General features: G+C 36.3%; 2 protein-coding genes across 4 annotated transcripts in view; one reads left to right on the forward strand and one right to left on the reverse strand.

Annotated features, from left to right (window-relative positions):
* The window catches only part of LOC5563771 (tyrosine-protein kinase Btk29A), a 417823-nt gene that overhangs the window by 348894 nt on the left and 45734 nt on the right, over nucleotides 1-23195 (reverse strand). The window lies entirely within an intron of this gene.
* On the forward strand, nucleotides 5327-6396 carry LOC5576966 (trypsin-1). The gene is made up of 3 exons (XM_001663011.2): nucleotides 5327-5441; nucleotides 5501-5958; nucleotides 6018-6396. The coding sequence occupies exons 1-3, from the start codon at nucleotides 5375-5377 to the stop codon at nucleotides 6297-6299; spliced, it is 807 nt and encodes a 268-aa protein (XP_001663061.2). The 5' UTR covers nucleotides 5327-5374; the 3' UTR covers nucleotides 6300-6396.

The following is a 23195-nucleotide window of genomic DNA, read 5'->3' on the forward strand; positions in this document are numbered from 1 at the left end:
CCTTCGACCATACAAATGCTGAAAGATCATTCTCATCGTTGAAAAACTTGAAAACGTGTATAAGGAATAAAATAGACGAAGAGTGATTTAACGCTGTCACTCTAATGTATGTGCATGCAAATAAAACTATAAGTAAAGGTACAGTTTTGGAACTTTCAAGAAAACCACAATGGATGGAGATTTTAATCGTTATCAGAATGTTTAAATTCCAGGTGAACTTTTTTTAACCATTCATATCTGAAAAGTGAAATCTATGCTATTTTTTATAAAGAATAAAATATCTTGTAGAAAACGAAGCTTCTTTCATACCGACAGGCGTATTTTGGAAAATTTTAGAAAATTATACCAGGTACTAGAGACTTTCTTCAACTAGAGGTGAAAGTTCATACAAAAAGGCATGCCTAGAGCGAACGAAAGAAACTGATATTTCTAAATGTTGTTGCGTTCTTCGTAAATGTTAACTTATCCAATTTTTTCTAGTTTGACTCCCTTTTTACCGTCCAACCCCCCCTAGAGCCAAACCCTGGTTGCGCTACTGCACCATACCATTTCCTTATATCAAAGCCCCTAAAGGCGAAAAAGTCCAACATCTTAAAAGTACTTTACTTTTTGAGTTATGTTCAATCAAAAATATCTTGAACCGCGTAATACGCCTAAAGGTAGGCAATTTCCTAAGGAAAATCTGCTTTCTTTATAGTAATCTATATAAATAAAAATGGAGTGGTGTTCGTATGTCACGAAATGGCTTGAGAATGGGCTATCGAATTTTGAAAATTCTTCCATAGTTATGATCCCAAAGTGTTCCGACGTGTTTATGTCTATAAAAAGCACCGGGTTTTGAACTGAAAAGTCGGAAAAAGTGAGAGTAAACGGAACTCTAATTTTGTACGGGTCGTTTCATGACGTTTTTCAACATCCTACTTGATGGCAAGACAAAGTTTGCCGGGACCACTAGTTTATAATATTTACAAGTTTTGATAGCGGAATCGTTTGCGGCGATGCCATTTTTAGTAACAACCGCATTTTCTTGCTTATATCGGTTGAAAAACTTATGTGAGACATAAGTCATCGATCATCCATGATTATGTAAATCATTATCTCGAAAAGTTGAAAAATATACGCATAAACACAGCTTAATTTACTAAAAAATCCTATTTTCTATTAGCTTATGAATACAAGAAAGAGAAGCACCATTCATGCATTGAAAATGTCCCATCAATAAATGTTGATTCGAGCTGAGAACGGGTTGGTGGTCTAATGGCTACCGCTTCTGCTTCATAAGCAGAAGGTCATGGGTACAATCCCAGGCCCGTCTTTTTCCTCGTACTTTGTAGTTGTATCTTTCACTTGCTTCTACCTACCACTCTTAATATATCACAGTTGATGTTATCTATCACAGTTCATAGCATTTGCTAGAACCCGAGATGGACAGAAATAAACCGTTTCCCTACGCTTCCATTCGTTCATCATTTTAGCATGCCTTCCTTTACGCCTGATACATAGGCAGTCTGCTAACCAAACCAGCAAGCCTCTTTGCCATAAAAATTACCCCACCTTTCGCCATTCCCGCATGGACTGGCGTTGAAGCAGTGGTATATACGGTCAACCGTGGGAGTCAGTTGAATGCATCATCAATTCCTTCCCCTTCCCCTCATTGGTCTGCATTCTGACGTGGCAGGCACCATTGTTGCCTAAAAATAGAAGATCACCAGCACTTATACACTGAGGTTGCCTGTTAATCCCCAGCTGTCATCTGGTTGGTTCCTTGTGTAAGTGCAGGTGATCTGGCAATGCTGGAGTAGCAACCACGGGCGGCTAATCAAGCTCAAGCTCAATAAATGTTGATTCGAGCTTTTTAAGAGGAGGGCCATTCCGATCAATCTTACACCGCTGATCAATGTTTTTTTTTAAGACACCGACACGTTAATGCTTCCAGTGGGCATTTTGCCCTTTGAAGGAAGCACCACATTAGACAACGGACTAGCATGCAAGGCCCAGTGGCGCAGTCGAAAAACATTCCTCACGAAAATTTTGCCGGCCTGAAGCGGCACGATGCGGCTAAATGCCTGGTGACGCTAACGCATTTGGATATAAATGGACAAGTCATATAATCGGAATGGAGGAAACGTTGAAATACTCGTTAGATAGTTTACCGACAACCTTGAAATTTTTCTCAAATCCAATGTTTTTAAAACTTTGCAAACCTTAAATTTTTTAAAGTTTTTAAAACTGCTAATGCAATTTCCTAAAAAAAACCTGTATTGTAAACATTTCTGATTCATTGAGATGGGTAAAGCCATGCTGAAGGTGTCAGGGTTCAATTACCGGTCGGTCCAGGATCTTTTCGTAATAAAAATTTCCTTCACTTCACTGGGCATAGAGTATCATCGTACCTGCCACACGAATGCGAAAATTGTAACTTTGTTAAAGAAAACTCTCAGTTCGTAACTTTGCCCCACTGAGGACGTAAAGCCAAGAAGTAGAAGAAGAACATATGACTGCATAGGCGATATTGTCGTGATGCATTAGGATGATTATAGAACGAAGCCACACCTCAAATTTTCAAGAGCACAAGACTTGAGAACCAAACAGCGCTTCGCGTTAAAAAAAATTATCCCATTAGTCACCACCAGCAAGCAAGCAATTTGATTGGTTTTCAACGCGAACTGTTATCAGATTCTCCAGTCTTGTGCACTTGAAAATTCAAAGTTTGGCTTCGTTTTATAATCACCTTAGAAAGTCATTACCGCAATCCGGGATAACATTGATCAGCGCGGTAAAATTGATCGCAATGACCCTCTCCGTAGAAAGCTCTGATGACTATTTATCGATAAATATTTTCAATGCATGAATGGTGTTTCTCGTTCTTCTATTCATGACCTAATTAACAATAAGGTTTTCAAACTTTTGGAAACAATGATTTTCATAATTATGGATTACACTATCAAAGAATCATGTCTTACATGAGTTATGAAAACTATATGAGCAAGAGAAAGGCGATTTTTACTAAGAATGACATCACAGAAAACGATTCCGTTGACAAAACTTTCATAAATATTTTCAGTAAAGCACAATTCACAAATTGTCTAGCTTTAGGCATATTCCACAATTCAAAGTTTTTTTTTCAATAAGGTACCGTGGGGTAAGTGGATACAGAAAAATCAATAGGTAACTTCATTGTTATGTCCAGCTAACGTTAATTATGTAACTCAAACTTTTTTTTGTGGATAACAAATAAGGCACTATTATACTTCAAATCGTCATTTATCTCGATTTTTCTGATTGTTATGTATTGAGTATGAGAGACTTGAAAATTTGCGCCAAATGATCCACTTGCCCCACCATGGTGGGGTAAGTGGATCACCATTAAAAAAAAATCTGGTCTCGAAACAAATGTAGTGTGGTTATGTTTAATAAGAATAATATTACCCTCGTTCTTGTTATTAGTGCTAGTAATGTTACATTTCAAAACTGTAAAATTAAAAAGTATCGTTATTTAATCAAAATATAATAAAAAGTATGTATATATTAGTTTATACTAATTTGAACAAAAAAAGAACATTGTAACTAGAAAAAATTGGAGAAAATTCATCGATTCATACGCATAAGTTATACAGAAGTATTGTAGGATTATTCCTAACGATATTTGCGAAAAACACTCTTCGTTTAAAAATATTAGTTACATTTACTTTTGAATAACAAACTGAAATCTTCCTATTTAATTTCTGAATATATATGTATCATCTGTCTAGAACAATTTATATGGTCAAATAAGGTACGATACTATGCTTTCGATTGGAAAATTAGTATATTTTGCTCTTTTATAACTCAGCTTAGATAAACCATGAAAAGTTTCATGTAAATTTTGAAATTATTATTCTTTTTATATTTTTTTTATACCAGAAAGGTTAAAAAAAACTTTTAGGTGGATTAATTCAAATTTTTTATGGTCAATTTGATAAATTCAAGCTGGGAATGGAACAAAATCAAGGAAAACAACATTTGCGGATATTAAAGCTTATTAAAATTCCCGTAAGTTGTCTGCCAATAAATAATAATTATTGTTGATCCACTTACCCCACCCCATTAAAAAGTAGGGGTAAGTGTACCATGTCAAATATATTTGTATTTATTTATAAAAATGACATATTTTTCATTGTGATTCATTCAATTAGAACTGAAATGCTCACCATGTGTCGAAAAAAATAATAGAATTCGATTTTAGACAAAGATGCAATGGGTTTTTGATTGATGGAAAACAATTTTCAAATTAAATACTTTTTGCAGCTAACATGTTTGCTTGTGTTAGTGTATGTGTAGTATCAGTTTTGCAATAGTATCAGTGTGGGCGTAAGAATATAACCTAAAACGAAGCAATGGTGCGAAAACATTCAACATATTCAAGTATTTATGCTTTATAATGACAAATGATCTTACTTACCCCACTGATACACTTCCCCCACTGTACCTTATAACTCAAGAAGTAAATGACTTGTGAGAATTTGGCCTCCATTTTCTGCTTCAGGGACCATGGTTTCAGTAAGTAATGATATTTTCAATATTACCGAACGTTGATTTCATAGGTGATCAATGTTCCCCAAATCAATTAAAACATTTTTTAGACATGCCTTGAACTTTCAGAAAACAAAATAAAGTATACAGACACGAGCAATGGGTGTCGGTACTTGTTTTAAAAAGATGAAACTTGTAACATATGCATTTTCAAATGAAATTTTTAGGAAATATTCTTAAAAATGATCAATGTTACCCCGGATTACGGTACCTACATTTTCATAGATTTTTTATGCCTTCATTAGAATTTGATGATTTGTATTGGGAAGATTGAATTGAACCACTAAAACTCTTTTCTGGTAGGTGGTCACGAACGACACATGTCGACAATAACCTGTAAAAGTTCAATGTTCCATCTTTTGTTCACAATTTTCGTCATATTGCTCATATCACAAATGTCCCTCCTTCTACGTTAAGCTCCCATGCATCAAGAATGCTTTAATTCTACCAACGAACAAACCACATCGCATGGCACCTTTTTAGGAGAAGAAGCCGTAAATCATACGAACATAAAGAAAATTGAACTCATAACAGGAGCTAAATTACGGATTACTTCACGGAATAACCCATGGAATAACCGCAAAAAAGTACAATGTTTACAAGGTGTTTTCCAAATACTTGATGGGAATTTACTATTCTCGGAGCATCAAGTGCTGAAATGTGCAATCACTTGAGTGGATTGCTTCGATCCATGTGATAACGATTGTTGGATCGGTGGATTAGTGTAACGATGAAGTTTTTGCTATATAAACCCAGCGGAGAATACACTCTACCTCTTCAGTCCTGCATCGAATAGTAATCGATGGCTTTCAAACTCACGGTAGCTTTCCTGCTCGTTGCCAGTTTGGCACTCGCTTCCTCCAGAGCCAGTAAGTCAATCCTCAGAAAATCCATTAGCCTTAACAACTTAGAAACCCCTTATTTACAGCCCACAAGATCGTCGGTGGCGATGAGGCCGAAGCGCACGAATTTCCCTACCAAATCTCGCTGCAGTGGAACTTCAACGATGGACAAACGGAGACCATGCACTTCTGCGGAGCTTCGGTGTTGAACGAAAACTTCGTCCTGACGGCTGCTCACTGCAAGACCGCATACTCCAATACCGGGTTCATCGAAGTGGTTGCCGCTGAACATGATGTGGCCGTTGCGGAAGGATCCGAACAGCGTCGCTTGGTTGCGGAGTTCATCGTCCACGAGGACTATCAAGGGGGAGTCAGTCCCGATGACATTGCCGTCATTCGTGTGGACAAACCCTTCGAATTGAACGATAAGGTGAAGGCCGTTAAGCTGCCCAAGCAGTTGGAACAATTCGATGGCGATGTTACTCTGAGTGGATGGGGATCCGTATCGACGACGGTGTTCCCGGACTATCCTGACAAACTGAGGGTAAGTTCGGTAGTTGATTTGATTGGAGACGAGTTACTGACGAACCGCTAACTTTGCAGAAAGTCGTGCTTCCGCTGGTAGACTACGAACAATGTAACGCCCTGTGGGACAACGACAGTGCTCTAGCGAAGAGTAATGTCTGTGCTGGCCCGATCGATGGCTCCAAGTCGGCCTGCTCGGCTGATTCCGGTGGCCCGTTGGTGAAGCAGTCCGGCGAAGATGTGATCCAGGTCGGTGTCGTGTCGTGGGGAGCCGTTCCATGTGGATCGCCACGTCGTCCGACCGTGTTTGCCGGAGTTTCCCATTACGTCGATTGGATCGAGCAGCAGCTCCGTGCGTGAGAAAGAAACAGGACTCGGATGTGATGTTATTTGACGATGATGACCAATGCTTCTAAGCGCAATTAAAGTTATGGTGATGGCAAGCAATTAAAACTTGGATATGGTTATTCATTAATGGAAAGAAAGCAGCATTTTGATCCTTATTTTCTTTGTTCTATAAACCAGAAATTCTCCAGATTGGAAATCACAAATTTATTTCAGCTATCAGTTGTACAACACTTCCCTGAATACCATTTTCGGGGTAATGGTATTCGGGAAACCATCTCCCCGAAAACTATTATCTCGAATGCAACATCACTCCGTATGACACATCATCCTTAAAACCATTACCCCGAATTACAAATTACCCAAAAAATCAGTTCCCTGAATGCGACTTTGCCCGAAAATTAGTAATGCACTTCAAGAATTCTGGCATTTTTTTTATTTATTTCAGTATCTTTCTAAATATCATTGAACCCTGAAGTAATCCAGGTAAGCAAGATGTGAATATATTGTATAATATTGGTCCCAAAATGCTGCCTTGAGGAACACCAGCTCTGTACTGTTGGAGAAGTCGAGCCGATAAATGCGACTCGTCTACAGTCACTGTCGTACAGAGTAGGGCTAACTTATTTCAGAATAGGTACTTACTTGACCCTTAAAGAATGGCTTAAGGTACCGTGGGGCAAGTGGGTAATGGATTTCGCATAGTTGGGATTCTTAAAATCTTAGAGGATTTAAATTATAACAAATGAGGTCGTGTATATTTTTTAGATTGACTCTCACCAAATATAAGCAGTATGCTGAAATTTATTTTTATGTAAAATTGAAGAAAAAAGTTCAGAAAAACTTTTTGAAAAACGTCTCCTTACTTTTCACTTGCCCCAAAAGTGGGGTAAGTGAAAAGCTTATCGTTTTGAACAATAAATTCAAAAACTAACAGTTATATTCACGATTTCAATAACCTTTAACATTTGTTAGGGCGTCCTAATGAACAATAACATAAGTAACATGTAAACAAAGAAAATTTTATTCTTGTTACTTGAATTTTCTTCTGCTCAGTTATGTTTGTTGGAATGATTCGACAACATTATAACTGCAACATTTCCAATGTTAGTTCATGGGACAGCAATTGCATTTCTACTCTGTAGAATTTACACCGCTCGTTATTTGTTAAGAAAATTGGATATGACGTCGGATAACTCATCGGGAGAATTAAAATGGAATCCTTCAATAAAGTGTTTAGAAACTTTTTTATGTGGATACACCTATACCCCATTTTTTATATTTTGAACTAGCTTTACATAGATATTCCACGAGATTCACATGCGTTCTTTTATATTAGAACTTTTCAATCAACGTCTTCCTTTTAATCGGCTGTCCGAAGTATACATATTAATATCGTAATATTTGGCAACCTTTTTTTAGAGAATTTCCATGATTTGGCCATTATAAAAGTATTTAACGCTTTGAGTATAGTGTTTCTTGAATTATCAGCACGTTCTATTGTTCTATGATAATTGCGAACCTTGTATACTTATAGCTACCTAAAGAGAAAACACAAATTCAATCTCTAAAGAGAAACTTTTCACTTGCCCCACGTGATTAGAAAATCGACGGTGTTTCAATTTAGTTATTTTTAGGTCTACGTCGAATAAATTCTAAAACTTTTTTTATTGCAGTTTAAAACTGTCAGAGGGGACAACTTAGAGGTGGTACAGAAAATTATTTTCCGCAATTTTTTTTCGCTGAAAATATTAAAATAAGATTGCAAGCCGCCAAATTGTTACGAAGTTATATTTGACAGGTTAACAATCTTTCGCTCTTTTATGCAATAATGGTTGAAAAATCTCAGGAATCTCTTACCTATCATAATGTTCTGAATGGCCTCGAAGGTTTACGCATGAGTTTGATACGTTAATTCACATGTTTAGTAAAATATGCAAATTATTTTCACTTACCCCATTTACCCACTTGCCCCGCGGTACCTTATGATTAACAGAAGGATAAATCTTTGTTTACAGAAACAGTAATTCAAATGAAAATCAAGTAGCAGACGCGCTAAACCTCAACATGTCATTCCATAAAAGATTTGGTGTTCATTACTCGAATCGTCATTTTGAATTTTTCGTGACAAGATATTTCGGGATAATGGTTCATTCGGAGAAATGGTATTCTGGAGTCCGTCGGGGAAATGTTATGGGATGATTTTGATCCTCATTTTCTTTTCTCTGCTTGTTGTAAAGCAGGAATTCTACGAACTGAAAATAACAATTCTGCTACTACGCTGGCCAAATAAAGATCTTGAAAACTTCAAAAAACATCATTTCGTAATTTTCAGATATCTCCAAGAATTCGTAATTGATTTGTATGATTTTTTCAGAGTAGCTTAATATCGACATGTATTCTTAAGTAAGAAGAGTTTTTTTTGAGAACTTGTGAAAAAATTGTGCAAAAATATTGAAAAACAAAAAAGTTATAACGATTTGAATATTTATTTTGCGGTAAAAAATGAAGCTGTCGGTAGAGGGGTTAAGAAAAACTACCCAAAAACATGATTGTTTAATGAAAAATTTCATTTCTTTTTTAAATTGTTGATTTTTTTTTTGCCGGAAATTACATTTTTACTGTTTAACAAAAGTTTGTGGAGCATCTTGTTCTAATTTAAAGTTGAAAAATGCAAACATTTTTTTATTTCAAAAATTATTTTTGTTGTAAAATTTATGAAAAATTGATCCTAAAGCCGTTTAAAAGGTTTAAAAAATAAGAAACCCCAGTTTCAGCTTAATTATTAACGATTAACTGACAGAAATTTGAAAAATATAATATTTTCCTTTGAAAATTCATGTTTTTGGCAGTTTTTGTTAAATAAGTAAGTCAAAAAAATTTTTAAATTAATTTGTTGTACCTCCAATTTATAACCTACTAAATTTGCTTAAAAAGCATGAAAAAAGATTAAGAATCGGTTTAGTATTCATAAAGTTATGGTCAAACAAAAAAGTTTTTTTTAGTAAAAATAGGAAAAAAAATGGTGAAAACTACTTTTAATTAAGGTGAAGATGAATCGAAGTCAAACCTCAAATTTTCAAGAGCACAAATCTGGAGAACCGAACATCCATATGAGGTGAAAACTTAACTTGGTCTTCACCAGCAATCGATTAAGTTTTCAGCTCAAATGGATATTCGGTTCTCCAGATCCGTGCTCTTGAAAATTTGAGGTTTGGCTTCGATTTATCTTCACCTTAAGACTAGTTTTGATTTAAAACAAATTTTATATTCTGCAAACATAATTTAATTTTGAAAAGAATGGTGCTAAGAGCTTTAAAAGTGGTAAGAAAATAAAAAAGTTATGACGACTGCACTGAATGTCGTACTTCATAACTTGAAAATTAATCCTCAAGTCGCTTGCGCCCCCTTGATATTTTTGGCTCAATATTTGAGGTTTATCTTTTTATGTGATTTGAATTCAGAAGAGCACACGATTTTTTTATGTTGAGACATTTCAAAAAATAAGCCGCACCCTATCGGGTAGTGTATACATTATCTCCTCTGATAAATAAAGGGAATACTCCAGTCAATGCATAAAAACTATCTAAAGCGATTCCTGCAACAATTAAAACGGACAATTCTCTATGATTTCTTCAGAGATTTTTCCAAGGAATTAATCTAGGAATTTTCTTAGAAGCTCTGTAAAGGACTTCTCAAAAAGTCAGTGTTATATTATGATCTTCTCCAGGAATCATAGCAAAGTTTATCTAAAAATCTCACATATCACATAATTCTCCAGCAAATTAACCTAGGATACCCCTTGGAAGTACTCTTATATATTCTCAAGATATTTTCATATATTCAAACAAAAATACAATGAACATTACTTCAGAAGATTGTCATTTATCAACGAATATCTTTAGGAACACAACGAAGAATTCATCATTCAAAAGAAATTTTTCAAAATATTACTCTTTGGATTCCTCAAATTTCTACACCGGGTATTCTTAGACAAATTTATGGACAAATCCTTACAGGAGTTCCTGAATTTGTAGAAGGAACCCCTTAAAAAATTCTTAAGAAAACATATGTAGGAGTCTCTAGATGAAACTCTGAAAGATTTTTCTAAATAATGCCTAAAAGAATTACAAAAAGAGCTCCTGAGGATTTGGTTTGTTCTGTGTTGAAGAAGCTTTCATAGAAGTCTATGTTAAAAATCTCTTTAGTAGGTTTGGTGATTTCAAAGCAATTCATAGATCCTTAGAGTAGTTTTTGGCATTGATTCCAAGAAAGCATGCCATAACAACAATCTGGAAAAAAAAAACTGATAAATTTTTTAGAATTGTTCGCAGAGATATCTCTGAAAATCTTTTGTAGAAATCTATGGGTGCATTTCATTTAAGTTCTCCAAAAAATAGTTCAATGGACGATTTATTGATAGAACTCATAGTTAATTTATGACTGATTTCCAGAAAAACTACCATGAGAAGAAATATCTCTGAAGAAATATCTTAAGAATAGGGTGCAGAGCTACTTGGGCACTTCCACTTTGGCATGAGGGGTTTTTCTCGGCCGAATTGTCTGAAACTTTGCAAGAAGAAGCATTTCAATACGACACATATTGTGGCCAAATATGAGCTTTGTAGCTTTCAAAAAATCCCACTGCCGAATAATCAAAATTTAGATAAAATTGGTTCATAAGCAGTGATCTGTTATTACTGACTGTAGAAATCAAAAGCTACAACGCCAACAACAGATCACTGCCAGTTCCTTCAGTCGATAGCATTCAACTGGGATTTATTTTCTGAGGATAACCCTACAAATTGCTCCAGAGATTCCAACGCATGAAGTCATTTGAAGATTCTTCCAAAAATTTCTAAGTCCCTCATGAATTCATCCGGTGTTTCTTCTACCGATTTCATGAGGCCCAAGATATTTCTGTACATCTGAAAAATTCAAGCATTTTTTTCTGATGTCTTAGGATTCCCTCCAAAATTGTTGCTCAGTATGTCTATCAAATTTCAACCAACAATTTATTCAGAGATTCCTACAAATATACTCCAGTGATTCGTCTTAATCTAATATTCCTTTAGAAACACCTCCAAAAATTGTTTGATAAATCTGTGAACTTTTTTTTTTAAATTGGGCGAAACTAACAGTGATATGAAATCGAGAAAATGACGTGGGAAGTTTCGATCCAAAAAATAATTAATAAAAAAGGCTATTATTTCAAAAATCACTCCAAAATCTTTGATTTTGAATGGTTGACTATGTCACTAATCAGTGTAATTACTAACATTGATTTTCCCACTTAAAAAACTGGAAAAATTATGATCACGCCTTTTCAAAATCATCGCCCTTATCATGTATCGGCTATTGACAGATCAAAATTCAATTTTGCTCGCTTGCCTGGCCTTTTTGTTTTTATTGTGTTTAATTTCGCCTGTTACCGAGCCTGTTTGTCAAACGCATTGTCAATTAAGCCCTTCTATAATTTTCTTTAGTTTTTAATAATAATGTAGTTTTTAGTACAATAAGTTGTAATTATGGCTAATTTCGGCAATGTAACGCGCAGCCAGAAGTGCGATACCAGATAAACCAGGTAAAAATAACGTTTAATTGATCCGTGAATATTGTTTCATATCCAGGAATGTTCTTCCCGCAGGAGAAAAACAAGCGAATTTATCGACCACGCATGATTTGCAGCAGATCCGGCGATGATGCCAATCTACGGCTACGATGCAACTATTGCATTTTTATGCAGGAAATTGTACAGCTCTATTATTGGAACTCGGAATTGAAGACGAATCAGCCGAAACAGGGACATGCCAGCATCTGCTGCCCAAAAATGCAGATAAGTACGTGGATTAAACAGCACATCATCTCCAACAAAGAATAATGATAAGTTCAATATCCTGGACAAGGATGGAAAAAAATCGTCTCTAGCGATCAACAACATAGAATTGGAATAATCTAAGAGGGCCATTACTCTCGCAGCAGCATGATTTCAACACCTCATTACGCGCGCGTAGAGCCGATATATGAAGCATCAGATGCACTGTTTGTCGTGGGACAAAGGATATTGTTACAAGTAGCGATCAACTTGAATCATGCCGCATTCGCGCTATTATTTATCACTCATCCAATGTTCGATTGGTTTTAGAATCACAAACAGCATATATGGAGGTAGATCATTAAGTAAAGGTGGAAAAATCCCCAAATTGATTAAATTTTTATTCGCGAACAGTTAATCGCTTGCACACGTGCAACATGATGCATTATTCGCGGAGCGTACCGTTTTGATTCATATTACGGACACTTAAGGCCTCAGTGAAGTATAACCCAGCTTGGACCATACAAAATAAATCATTCTGTATGATTTTTTAGCGTTATTGAGCGTCGGAAGCCCTTAACTTTCGGATGGTAGGTAAAGAATACGCATCCGCAACTTGAATAATTTTAAATAAATCAAAACATGTGGCCTTTTCATGATTCTTATTCTGGACGCTCCCTCACTTTTGCCTCATATTCCGGACGCTTTGATTCGAATTACGGACAGCTCATGATAATCATTAATGGAACAGTCAAATCATCAATTGAAATAGTTCAACCAATTAAGAAACGTCTAAGGTAGTTGGGCATTATACATTTTAAAATATATTTATGGAAAAAACCTAATAAAACGAGCCTCGAAAATGAGAACTTTTGGGCGGCGAAAATTGAAACATTTCGTGTGAAATGTTTCCCATACAAACGAGAGTGTCCGGAATTTGTAGCTGTCCGTAATATGAATCAAAACGGTAGTTTGTTGTGATAACTTGACAAAAAGTGAATCGTTGTTGCTATGATCGCACAACGCGAGGCATCATGGATTTTGTCATGATAACTAGATTTCCATCCATGATCCTGGATGCTAGTGACGTGGTTTTAAGAAACGAATTGCGAAATCGGAATCTAAAATATTTTTTGAATTCTAGATGCATGCATATTTCATCACAAAATCTGACAATTTTTGAGGGAGAAATCATTAAGTTTATTTTGATGTAGCACCTGTGGTTGAGCTGTTTTTAATTGAAATTGTTCATATCATTTTATTTTAGTTTCAAATGCACAAGAAATCAATTAACAGAAGGCTTAAAGATAACATCTATGTCAAATAAGCCCTTTTGCATCCGTTCATTTACTACAGAGCAAGGGGGCAAAATTGCACTCAAACTGAAGTGGTAGCGTTGAAGAACAAATACTGGAGAAAAGAACTACTTCCTCCCTTGAAAAGTTCGTGGGGGAATTTCTGGACAAGTTTCTGAGAGAATTGGAGTAAATCTGTAGAGAAATTCCTGGAGAGATGACTGGAGGTGTCCTTGACAGTATTCGAGAAGAAATTTCTGTATAAATTCAAAGAACAATCCTGCATTAAAAGCAGACCTGCTACTAGTCCTGCAATTTTTAAACTGCTTCCATCATTCTTAGTTTAGCTTTTTACCCCAATTTCACACTAGAATTACCACAAAGCAGCAAACATAATCGGAAAATTATTTTCAAAACCCAGCTTGGCACAACCCACTTGGCAAGCAACCAAAAGCAGATCTGTCCAAGCATATTTCTTCGCTTGCACCCCTAAACTTCAGATGCCATCCCTCTCCATTTGGCAACTGTCCAGCCGGACGCCATAACATTTTCCTAATTCCCCAGTTACGCCCAAGCGGAAAACAACTTTGCCACACTTCGGGTGAGTGACATCGGTGCTTTAGCATCGCCACCACCTCCCCTTGACGGCCTCACACAATCAATTTTTGATTAGATTCTGTGTCAGTGACCAACTTGGTGCACTTGGTGCTCGAAACAGGGCACGATTCCTTGCACCTGCTGACAGTCGACGGGGGCGTAAACCAATAACGAAACTATTATTTGCATAGTCCCACATACTTCCCATCCTTCGAGCACTTCATATTACCGGTTCTTTGCAGTTAGCTAGTTCCTTTGCAGTCAAGTTTGTAATTAAATTGTGCTAGGTACCGTCAAGAAAATGTGCATCCGGAAGCGCTTTGGGGATGTGGGAGAGTAGTCCCACATTCACCCACGCTTAACATTTTACCAGTGGTTCTCGAACTGGGATCACTACGGTATGGTACTTGCTAAAAAGAAGATGTGTCAGTTAGTTGAATCACGACTAGACTGTAATTTGAATCCTGGATCCAAACTCAAAAGAAATCCAAACTTTTTTAACTTATCGTAATGATCGACTGGATGAAGCGTGTGGTGAATTCATAGGCGCATCAATTTTTTTCGGCATTTGAAACCAAAGTTTTTAAAACTTTCTGTTGAAACACAGCTTGGTAAATATACTTTCATAGCTGCTTATTTGCCTTTTCAATACACTGATCAGCAAGTTAATTTGCTTCAAACTGACTTTCGGAACTGATTCGCAATAACTAAAGTAAAAAGTTATTGATGACTTTAATGCCAAACATCGCTCATGGAATAATTTGCAAAGCATGGCAGCAATGGCAGAATTTTATTTTGTGAGTGCTTTTCAGGATATTTCTCAATTCAATACTCTGATAGCCCTACATGTTTTTCCTCTTCTAGAAACCCTTCTACGATTTATTAGGTCTTAACCGACTATAGTAGCCTTTGTAGCCAACTGGTTACTCACGCTGGAATCGATTTTGATCATGTCCCTGTTACATTTCAAATATCCCACGAAGCGATTATCAATCAGCTCCACTTTCAATTATTTTCGAGCCGACTGGAATATATATAAAACATACATCGATAGTAATCTAAATGCTAAAATTTCTTTGCAAACAAAGCTTGATATTGGCAATGCTCTTGAAACTTCAACAAATTCCATTGTTGAAGCAAGGGGGATTGCAATACCAAAATATGAAATGAAATTCGAATCCGTGATCATAGACGATGATCTGAAACTCTTGATCCTTCTTAAAAACGTGAGTATAAGGCAATTTCAACGCACTCGCGATCCTGCTATGCAAGTGATAGGGCAAGATCTGCAAATTAAATAACTCAATTAAACACTGGCTCTAAACTCTTTTAAAAATTAATTAAAACTTTGAAAAAAAAACCTCGGGAGCCAATTCCGGCATTGCAAGAGAAAAACAAATTATTACTATAATTGCGAAAAAGCTCAAAAACTTGCTGAGCGGTTTGAAAGCGCGCACAATTTTAATTTAAGACTTACTAGTCCAATTGAAAATCAAGTTAGTCCTGGGTAACGAAAATATTCTCAATCAAGAGAACGTTTTCGAAAATTCCTGGGAGACTGATTTGGAAGAACTGAGAACTATTATTAAAACATTCAAAAATATGAAAGCTCCTGGCAATGATGTAATTTTCTACATCCTCATCAACAAACTTCCAGAAAGTAGCTTATCATTCTTAGTTGATATATTTAACAAATGTTTTCAATTAACATATTTTCCTGGCAAATGGAAAAATGCTTGTACCAATTTTAAAATCAGACAAAAATCCTGCAGAAGCTTCCTCCATCAGTAAACTTTTTGAAGAGGTCATTTTGAACAGAATGATGGCCCACATCAACGAAAAATCAATGTTTGCCAATGAACAGTTCTGATTCCGCCATGGACATTCGACCACTCATCAACTTTTACGTGTAACAAATTTGATCCGTTCCAACATATCTGAATGCTATTCTACTGGTCTTGCTCTTCTAGACATAGAAAAAGCATTCGACAGTGTTTGGCATGAAGGCTTGATCGTAAAATTAAAAAAAAAAAATTTCCAACATACGTTGTTAGGATAATTCAAAGTTATCTGTCAGATCATACACTTCAGGTTAATTATCAGAACTCCAGGTCTGACTTACATGAATTACCTCAGGGATGTCAGAAATCCTTGTTTGCGGATGACACAGGCCTCTCCGCCAAAGGACGAAGTCTGCGTGTCATCTGTAGTCGATTGCAAAAAAGTTTGGATATTTTTTCTTCATATTTGCAAAAATGGAAGATTTCTCCTAATGCTTCCATAACTCAACTAATAATATTCCCACATAAACCAAAAGCTCTTTATTTGAAACCTTCAAGTAGACATGTTGCAATAAATTGGTCAGATGAAGTTAAGTATCTAGGGCTCATACTAGATGAAAAATTAACTTTCAAAAATCATATTGAGGGCATTCAAGCCAAATGTAACAAATATGTAAAATGTATCTATTCCCTTATTAATAGAAAATCAAAACTTTGTCTTAAGAACAAGCTTTTGATATTCAAACAAACTTTCAGGCCAGCCATGCTGTATAGTGAACCAATATGGACTAGCTGTTGTAATACCAGGATCTGCAGAGAAGTCAAAATAAAATTTTGAAAATAATTCTGAAGCTTCCTCCCTGGTATAGTACCAATGAATTACATGGAATATCCAATGTTGAAACATTAAACAAATGTGAAATAAAATAATTAATAATTTCTGGCAAAAATCGTTACAATCTTCTATTGCCACGATTAATGCGTTATATGTTTAGGTTAAGTTAGGTTAAGTATAATCAAAGCGTTTTTTTTTCTCTTATAAGCAGGTGAAATCAACTCACCTGTAAAAAATCTGAACTGCTACGGCAAATGAAGTGTAAAATGTTGTTCACTAAATGTTAATAAAATCTTAAATTGGTTTTACCAAATTAGGATGATAGTATTGTCTAATAACACAGAACACCTAGATATAAGAAATTAAAGTAATGTTTGGAATGATACTAATGAAGAAATTTAAAAAAATGTTATAGAATTCGTTTTCGTTCTAAGTTTTCGCTATAATAAAAATAGTAATATGATTCAAGTGGGTATCGGTACTTGTTTGGTATCGATACTTTTTTCGATTTTATTTTCAATTGAAAGTATCGATGCCTTGATGGTATCGTTTCGTCCCTAAATTTGGGTATCTGTGTCTTTATATCTGGATGTTTGAATTGGTTGAATTTTGAATGAAATATTGAATGAATGAAAAACAATCCTTTGAATGCAGACATCATTTCAAGTTATTTCTACTCTTTTTAATGTATTCGAATCCTCTGAGCAGAATCTCAATAGAGAAACAAAAAAAAGTTGATCGGAGTACCTTGATGATATTATTGTAGGCTCTGGACAAATGATGATAATTGTAAAATTTCAAAATACCTACCATTCGATTTTGAACCATTCGATTTTGAAACGGAAAATTGGATGTTACCAAAATCAACATATTAACAAGCAAATATCAAAAAGACAGTGTATTGCATTACGTATTTTTGAACAAGTTTCTGAAATAATGCCAATGCAAGCACTTCAAGAAATTTATAAGAGTTCCCAAAGAAATTTATAGAGCATTTTTTCAACAAGGTCTCAAATTTTGTCTTAGAAAACAAATTTGTAGGAAAATGCATCTCTCCAAAAATTATACCACAAACTAAAATTTTTTTTTTTTTTTTTTACTATTAATTTGGTATTTAGGAAGAAATAATCTAACGAAGGCCATTTTTTATAAACAGTCCTAGACAAAATAAAGTATACATTAGCTGTTTTGAATACAAAACGGTTAAATTCGCGGTTCGGACCCGAGGTAGATTTTTGTATGAATCCTCCTACGCTCATTGCAAATAATTGAGAAAAATGGCTTTTGTCATCATTCTCTGTTTGGGGCTCTACTTCACTGCTGTAATGTATCAAGCTTGTTATAACTTGCGAAACATTGTCGATCATGGACCGATACATTTGCGATGTTTTTCTTCGCTTGCTTTAAAATCAATTGAGAATGAATTGTGCAATGCCTGAAACTGCTGTCATGTTGAAAGAATCGGTTTATTCGAAATTTGAAATGAAATCTAAGAAAAACTATATCATGCATGAAAATTTCAATCATATTTTGCGTGACTGGTTGATTAGATCACTAAAAAGTTTAATAAACCATAATTTGAATTTCATGTGAACATGGATAAAACCAGCATTTTATATAATTTTGGCGACTTGTCGCTCAAAATTGTGACGTGCTGGAACATTTCTGAGAGCAACATCATATTCAGCAAATCCAAATTTACTAGACAACAAGATTTGATCCTTGAGACACGCAAACATCCCAAGTTACAAGTTAACAGCAACTTGGCTTTCGTTTGGATTTATTAATGTTTTATGACAGTTACGTGACCTTTCCAAGGGAAAATATAAAGTCAAAATTGTGTGGCTACAGCTTTATTTTATTTTTTGGGTTTTATCACCGTTGATTGATATCTATCGATTTTATTGACGTTTTTCGGTGAACAAATAAAACATTGCATTATTGTTTGCGTGCATTATGTCAGCCATCTTCAAACACCTAAAATTTTTATTACAAAAACACAAATTAACATAACGTTTTACATTCAGCTTTATCTTAGCATTCAACACCTTATTTAAACTGCTTGCCGTGGCTGACCGACTCTTATCTGTTACGGCTATGATGAAAGGCTCATATAATACACCTTATTGCCATAAAAGCTGCTTTTAAACTACATGAATTCAACTTGGTTACTGATAACTTACCCTATTTATGCCTCTCATATCAGTATTTGGGCTCATAAGATGCGAAAACATCATTAGCATTGCAATTTTAATACTTGCCACGCCAATATAACGTCACTAATATTGTGTTATTAGAGAAGAACATTTATTCCTAATGGGAAAATGCAAACATAATTTTCATTGTTTTTTGCGTATATTCTTCAAAACAGCATGCCCAAACTGTCAACCTTCGTTGAATACTGCTTAGTTCCCATAAAAAGCGAAAAAAAAGCTGAATCATCTTCAATCTGCATTTATCAAGGCAATTTTACATCCACAAATGCCGAATCATAACAGTGTGGCCTTATTTGTGTAATTATGATGACAAAACGGCATTTGTCGATGGCAATCTATCAATTATGGTTCCGCCATATTAATTTCACTCCGGTTGCCACAATTTCTCTATTGTCAAATCAAATTATCTCCATGAATTCGCTCATAAGTGGCTATGGTATGATGATTAAACTGACTAAGTATAATTCAAAACATTTCAAACAAGACAAGAAATGTTCAATATGTTTTTTTCTTTTTTCTTCACCTGGCGGTTTTTTTTAGAAAATGCTAAATAACTAGAAATACACCACTTTCAGAGAGGACACACATAATTTAACTTCTTTTTCATCACATTTCACAGTAAACCTCACTCGGCATTAAAGATTTGGGCACTATATCAAAATAAATCACTTCAAATATTTAACAAGCACTACGAAACAAATTAATACAGACGTGTTTTAAATCTTATTTTATTTTGTTTATGTTGGAATAAATCCGGCAAGATCGACGTTATGATAAAATCATTTTCAAGACATTCATCTAGTACAGAAGGCCTCAAAATAGCTACCATAAATGCTATTTTGCTTTATTCATGTGACATGATTATACACTTCAAAGCCTCTTTCAGAGTGAGCCAACTAGTCACGTTATAATCTATAAGAGGTTGTGGGGGATGCGATGAAGGCAACAGTGCTTTGACCGTGGTTTTATGGGCGTTTATTTATAGCACCCTGGATGTAATTCATAAAACTTAAATTGTTGCTTGGGATGTTATTTTTGTCACGCTGTGTAACACTTAAGTGATGGATTGAGAACCACTGCACGTCACCGCTCGTACAATCTCTTTCTCCGCACGGTGGTCGGTGGAAAGTCATCTCTCTCCAGAATAAAACAAAAAGCGGACAGGAAAGCGGGGTGGGGCGGGAGCCCTGTAAGGATGGTTGCAGTCATCAACCAGACCGACTGATGGACAATGACAGGCACTGCCTACGCCTAACTAAAGCCGATGAAAACAACAACAACGACGATGGCGCTGGGACTGAATATGCAAATACGCGTCCGATGTGTATGGCAAAGCGGACGTGGCCTAAATAAAAGTGATTTTCCGGATAAAAAAGTTTTTCCATGGGTATGTACTATGGAAGGCAACCGCCCACAACATACGATTCAAAATATGAATATATGAATATTTCACTGATCCCGGTAGGGTGAGAGGAATGGTACAGACGGAGTCCAGGATAATGGAACAGGGTCATGCAATAAATATGATTTCAATTGCCATTTGTGGCTAACACCGGATGTGTACAGGATTTGAAACTTTTAAATGGTTTTCGCTTTGTCAAATGGAACAATGCTCATTCAAAACTCAAACTGACCTTACAAATTGCAGACTCTGACTCTTACAGGGCAGCTGCTAATCCAAATCCAAAGTTATCCAAATCTATTTGAAAATCACATTTGAAATCGTTTACACATTTCGTTTTCAGAAACCAGACTCAAAACAGAATTCACTGAAATCTACATACACAATTCACAGGAATCGACCAAATCAAATCAAAGCGCACGGAATCAAGTGAAAATCACTTGACACTATTTTCTTCCTTGATTTTCACTGCCTTCGAAAAGGACATTCGCCCTTGCCCTAAGCCCGACACTTGCAATGGCGGCTTCTTCGAAATATCCAACAGAGCAATCGACCCGGCAATTTTCACAGAAAAACACCGTATTTCACCACTGCAATACCGAAAATCAAATTCCAACTATCGACGGAACTGATAGGGAAACGATTTTCCAATATCAAACGCTAACCACCCGCACAAAATCCACCAACGGGAACCCGAATTTGGCGAAAACTTTTCACAACTCACAATTCGCGACAGCGGCGAAGACGACGACGACAATAAATACGACCACCGTTCTGTGTACAACAACAAAACTGAGATCCTAGTGGAGAATTTTCCTACCGCAAGGATAGGGCGGCTCCTGGATTTTCCACCGGCACCAATACCACCAGCACATGCGACTTTCGAATGAACCAACACCGACAGATGAGCGGACGCGAACCTGCTTCACCCCCTCGCTTCGGTGAGAGAAGAGAACTGCTGGGAATTTTCCTACCATTGCATATAGGAGTGACAGGACCAATTTCATGGCCAAAATTCTGAAAGACATTTAAATGGTATGTTGTACATTTTACTTCTTGGCATTACGTTCCCACTGGGACAGCCTGCTTCTCGGCTTAGTGTTCAATGAGCACTTTACAGTTATTAACTGTGGCAGGTACGATGATACTCTATGCCCAGGGATGTCAAGGCTATTCCCGTTCCAGTTACAATTCTAGGCTCCGATACATTGTAATGTTGTACCGTTAAAAACTTAAAAAAAATACAAAGATACACACGTAAATACGCAGCTATTGAGCAAGACCAAACTAAAGGTCATGGGTTCGAAACCCACCGGTCGAAGATCTTCTCGACATTCCAGGACATAGAGTATCTTCGTGCTTACCATACGATATACGCAGGCAAAAATTGTCAATTGGCACAAAAGCTCTCAGTTAAGTGTTTAGAAGTGCTCTGTCCCAGTTGGACGTAACGCCAGAAAAAAGTAGAACGATCATGAAATGGAACCTCTGGTATTATAAGTAGTTTAAATAATATGAGTAAAAAAGTCAAATTCAAACGACTGTTCCACAGAGCGAGTAATGGCGCTAAAACCAAAGCTTCTTAGCTAGGGCACAAGGTGGAAATACCTGTGTCTCATCCCTGGAAGGCGAACACGCATGGAGTGACTTTAACTTTCTTAGCAACGTCACTCCCAACTATGATGAAAACATTACATTTACACTTACACTCAATTACATAAAGTATACTAAACATCACATACACTAAAATTCAATCCGGTCACATCACTCGCTTATAGTGAATCCTAGACCATTACCCTTCCCATCATCCAACTCCTTGACATCTATGAGGGCGTCGGTGAGTCGCTGGCCTCTCTTCAAGTAGGTGTCATATCATCATTTTCCTTTCCTTTCCTGGTAACGGAGAAGATGGGCGTGGCCAGCAATGGAAATTATCATGTCTTTGCATCTCTGACTTCCGATTGAATAACTATTTGCTCCAAAATAGTTTTTCATGAGCAATTAGAATAAGTGTTGTAAAGTTCCTAACATGACAGTTTTCAGTATGCAATCTACGAAATACTCCGTTACCACGCAACGCAACGCAACGCAACAAATTCAAACGACTGTTCCACAGAAAAATAACAATCATTTTTTTTCGATTCAAGTACCTATATCAAAAAAGGGCACGTAGAGAAACAAAAAAAATTCCAACTTTTGATCAGAAATTTGGACCAATTACTCCTGTGTGCGTCGTACCGCGGAAAAAGGGGGCACACCATTGACCGTAATCCTCCGGGGAAGGTGATAAGCACGGAAAATGCAAACAACAACCCAACTGGTGATGACTGCTGGGTTGGTCGCCAGTCATCGTCGTCGTAGTATTATTAACGTTCGCGAGATTGTGTGTGCGAGTAAAGAGCGAGAGGGAGAGTTGAGAACAACCCAGCTCTCCTATTAGCTTTCATTGAGGAATTTTCACCCTCGTTCGAAGTGGAAATTGATAGTCATGCCGCACGTGAAGCGGGCGGGAAGAGATTTTCCTTACAGGATTCTGATGCGGCAGTAATGTATCATATGGTTCCTGTGTAAACGGTACGCGCGCACATATCTGCAGGATTAGTGCTGAATTATTTCCACAGGAAGAAGGTACCAATACATGGGATTATGGGGATTGGATCGGATTAGAATGGGATCTACCAGACGTGATTAATTTTTATGTAAAGGGTCATCCGATTCACAATTATCCATAAGCTAATTCGATGAGAAGAACCAAACCAAGAAAAAGAATCAGGAGATTTATACGGATTCCACATTACCCAGAGCTTTTTATTCACGTGTAATCACGATAAGTATTACTGTTTTTTACATGATTTTCTCCAAACATTTCGTCAGAAATTAATTCAGATATTTTCTCAAAGTTCCTCCAGCTCCTTATTCAGAATATGTTGTCATGGTTCATTGAGTGATTCGTTTTCGGACTTCCTGAGC

Source organism: Aedes aegypti, chromosome 2 (genome assembly GCF_002204515.2).
Source record: "Aedes aegypti strain LVP_AGWG chromosome 2, AaegL5.0 Primary Assembly, whole genome shotgun sequence".
Taxonomy (NCBI): domain Eukaryota; kingdom Metazoa; phylum Arthropoda; class Insecta; order Diptera; family Culicidae; genus Aedes; species Aedes aegypti.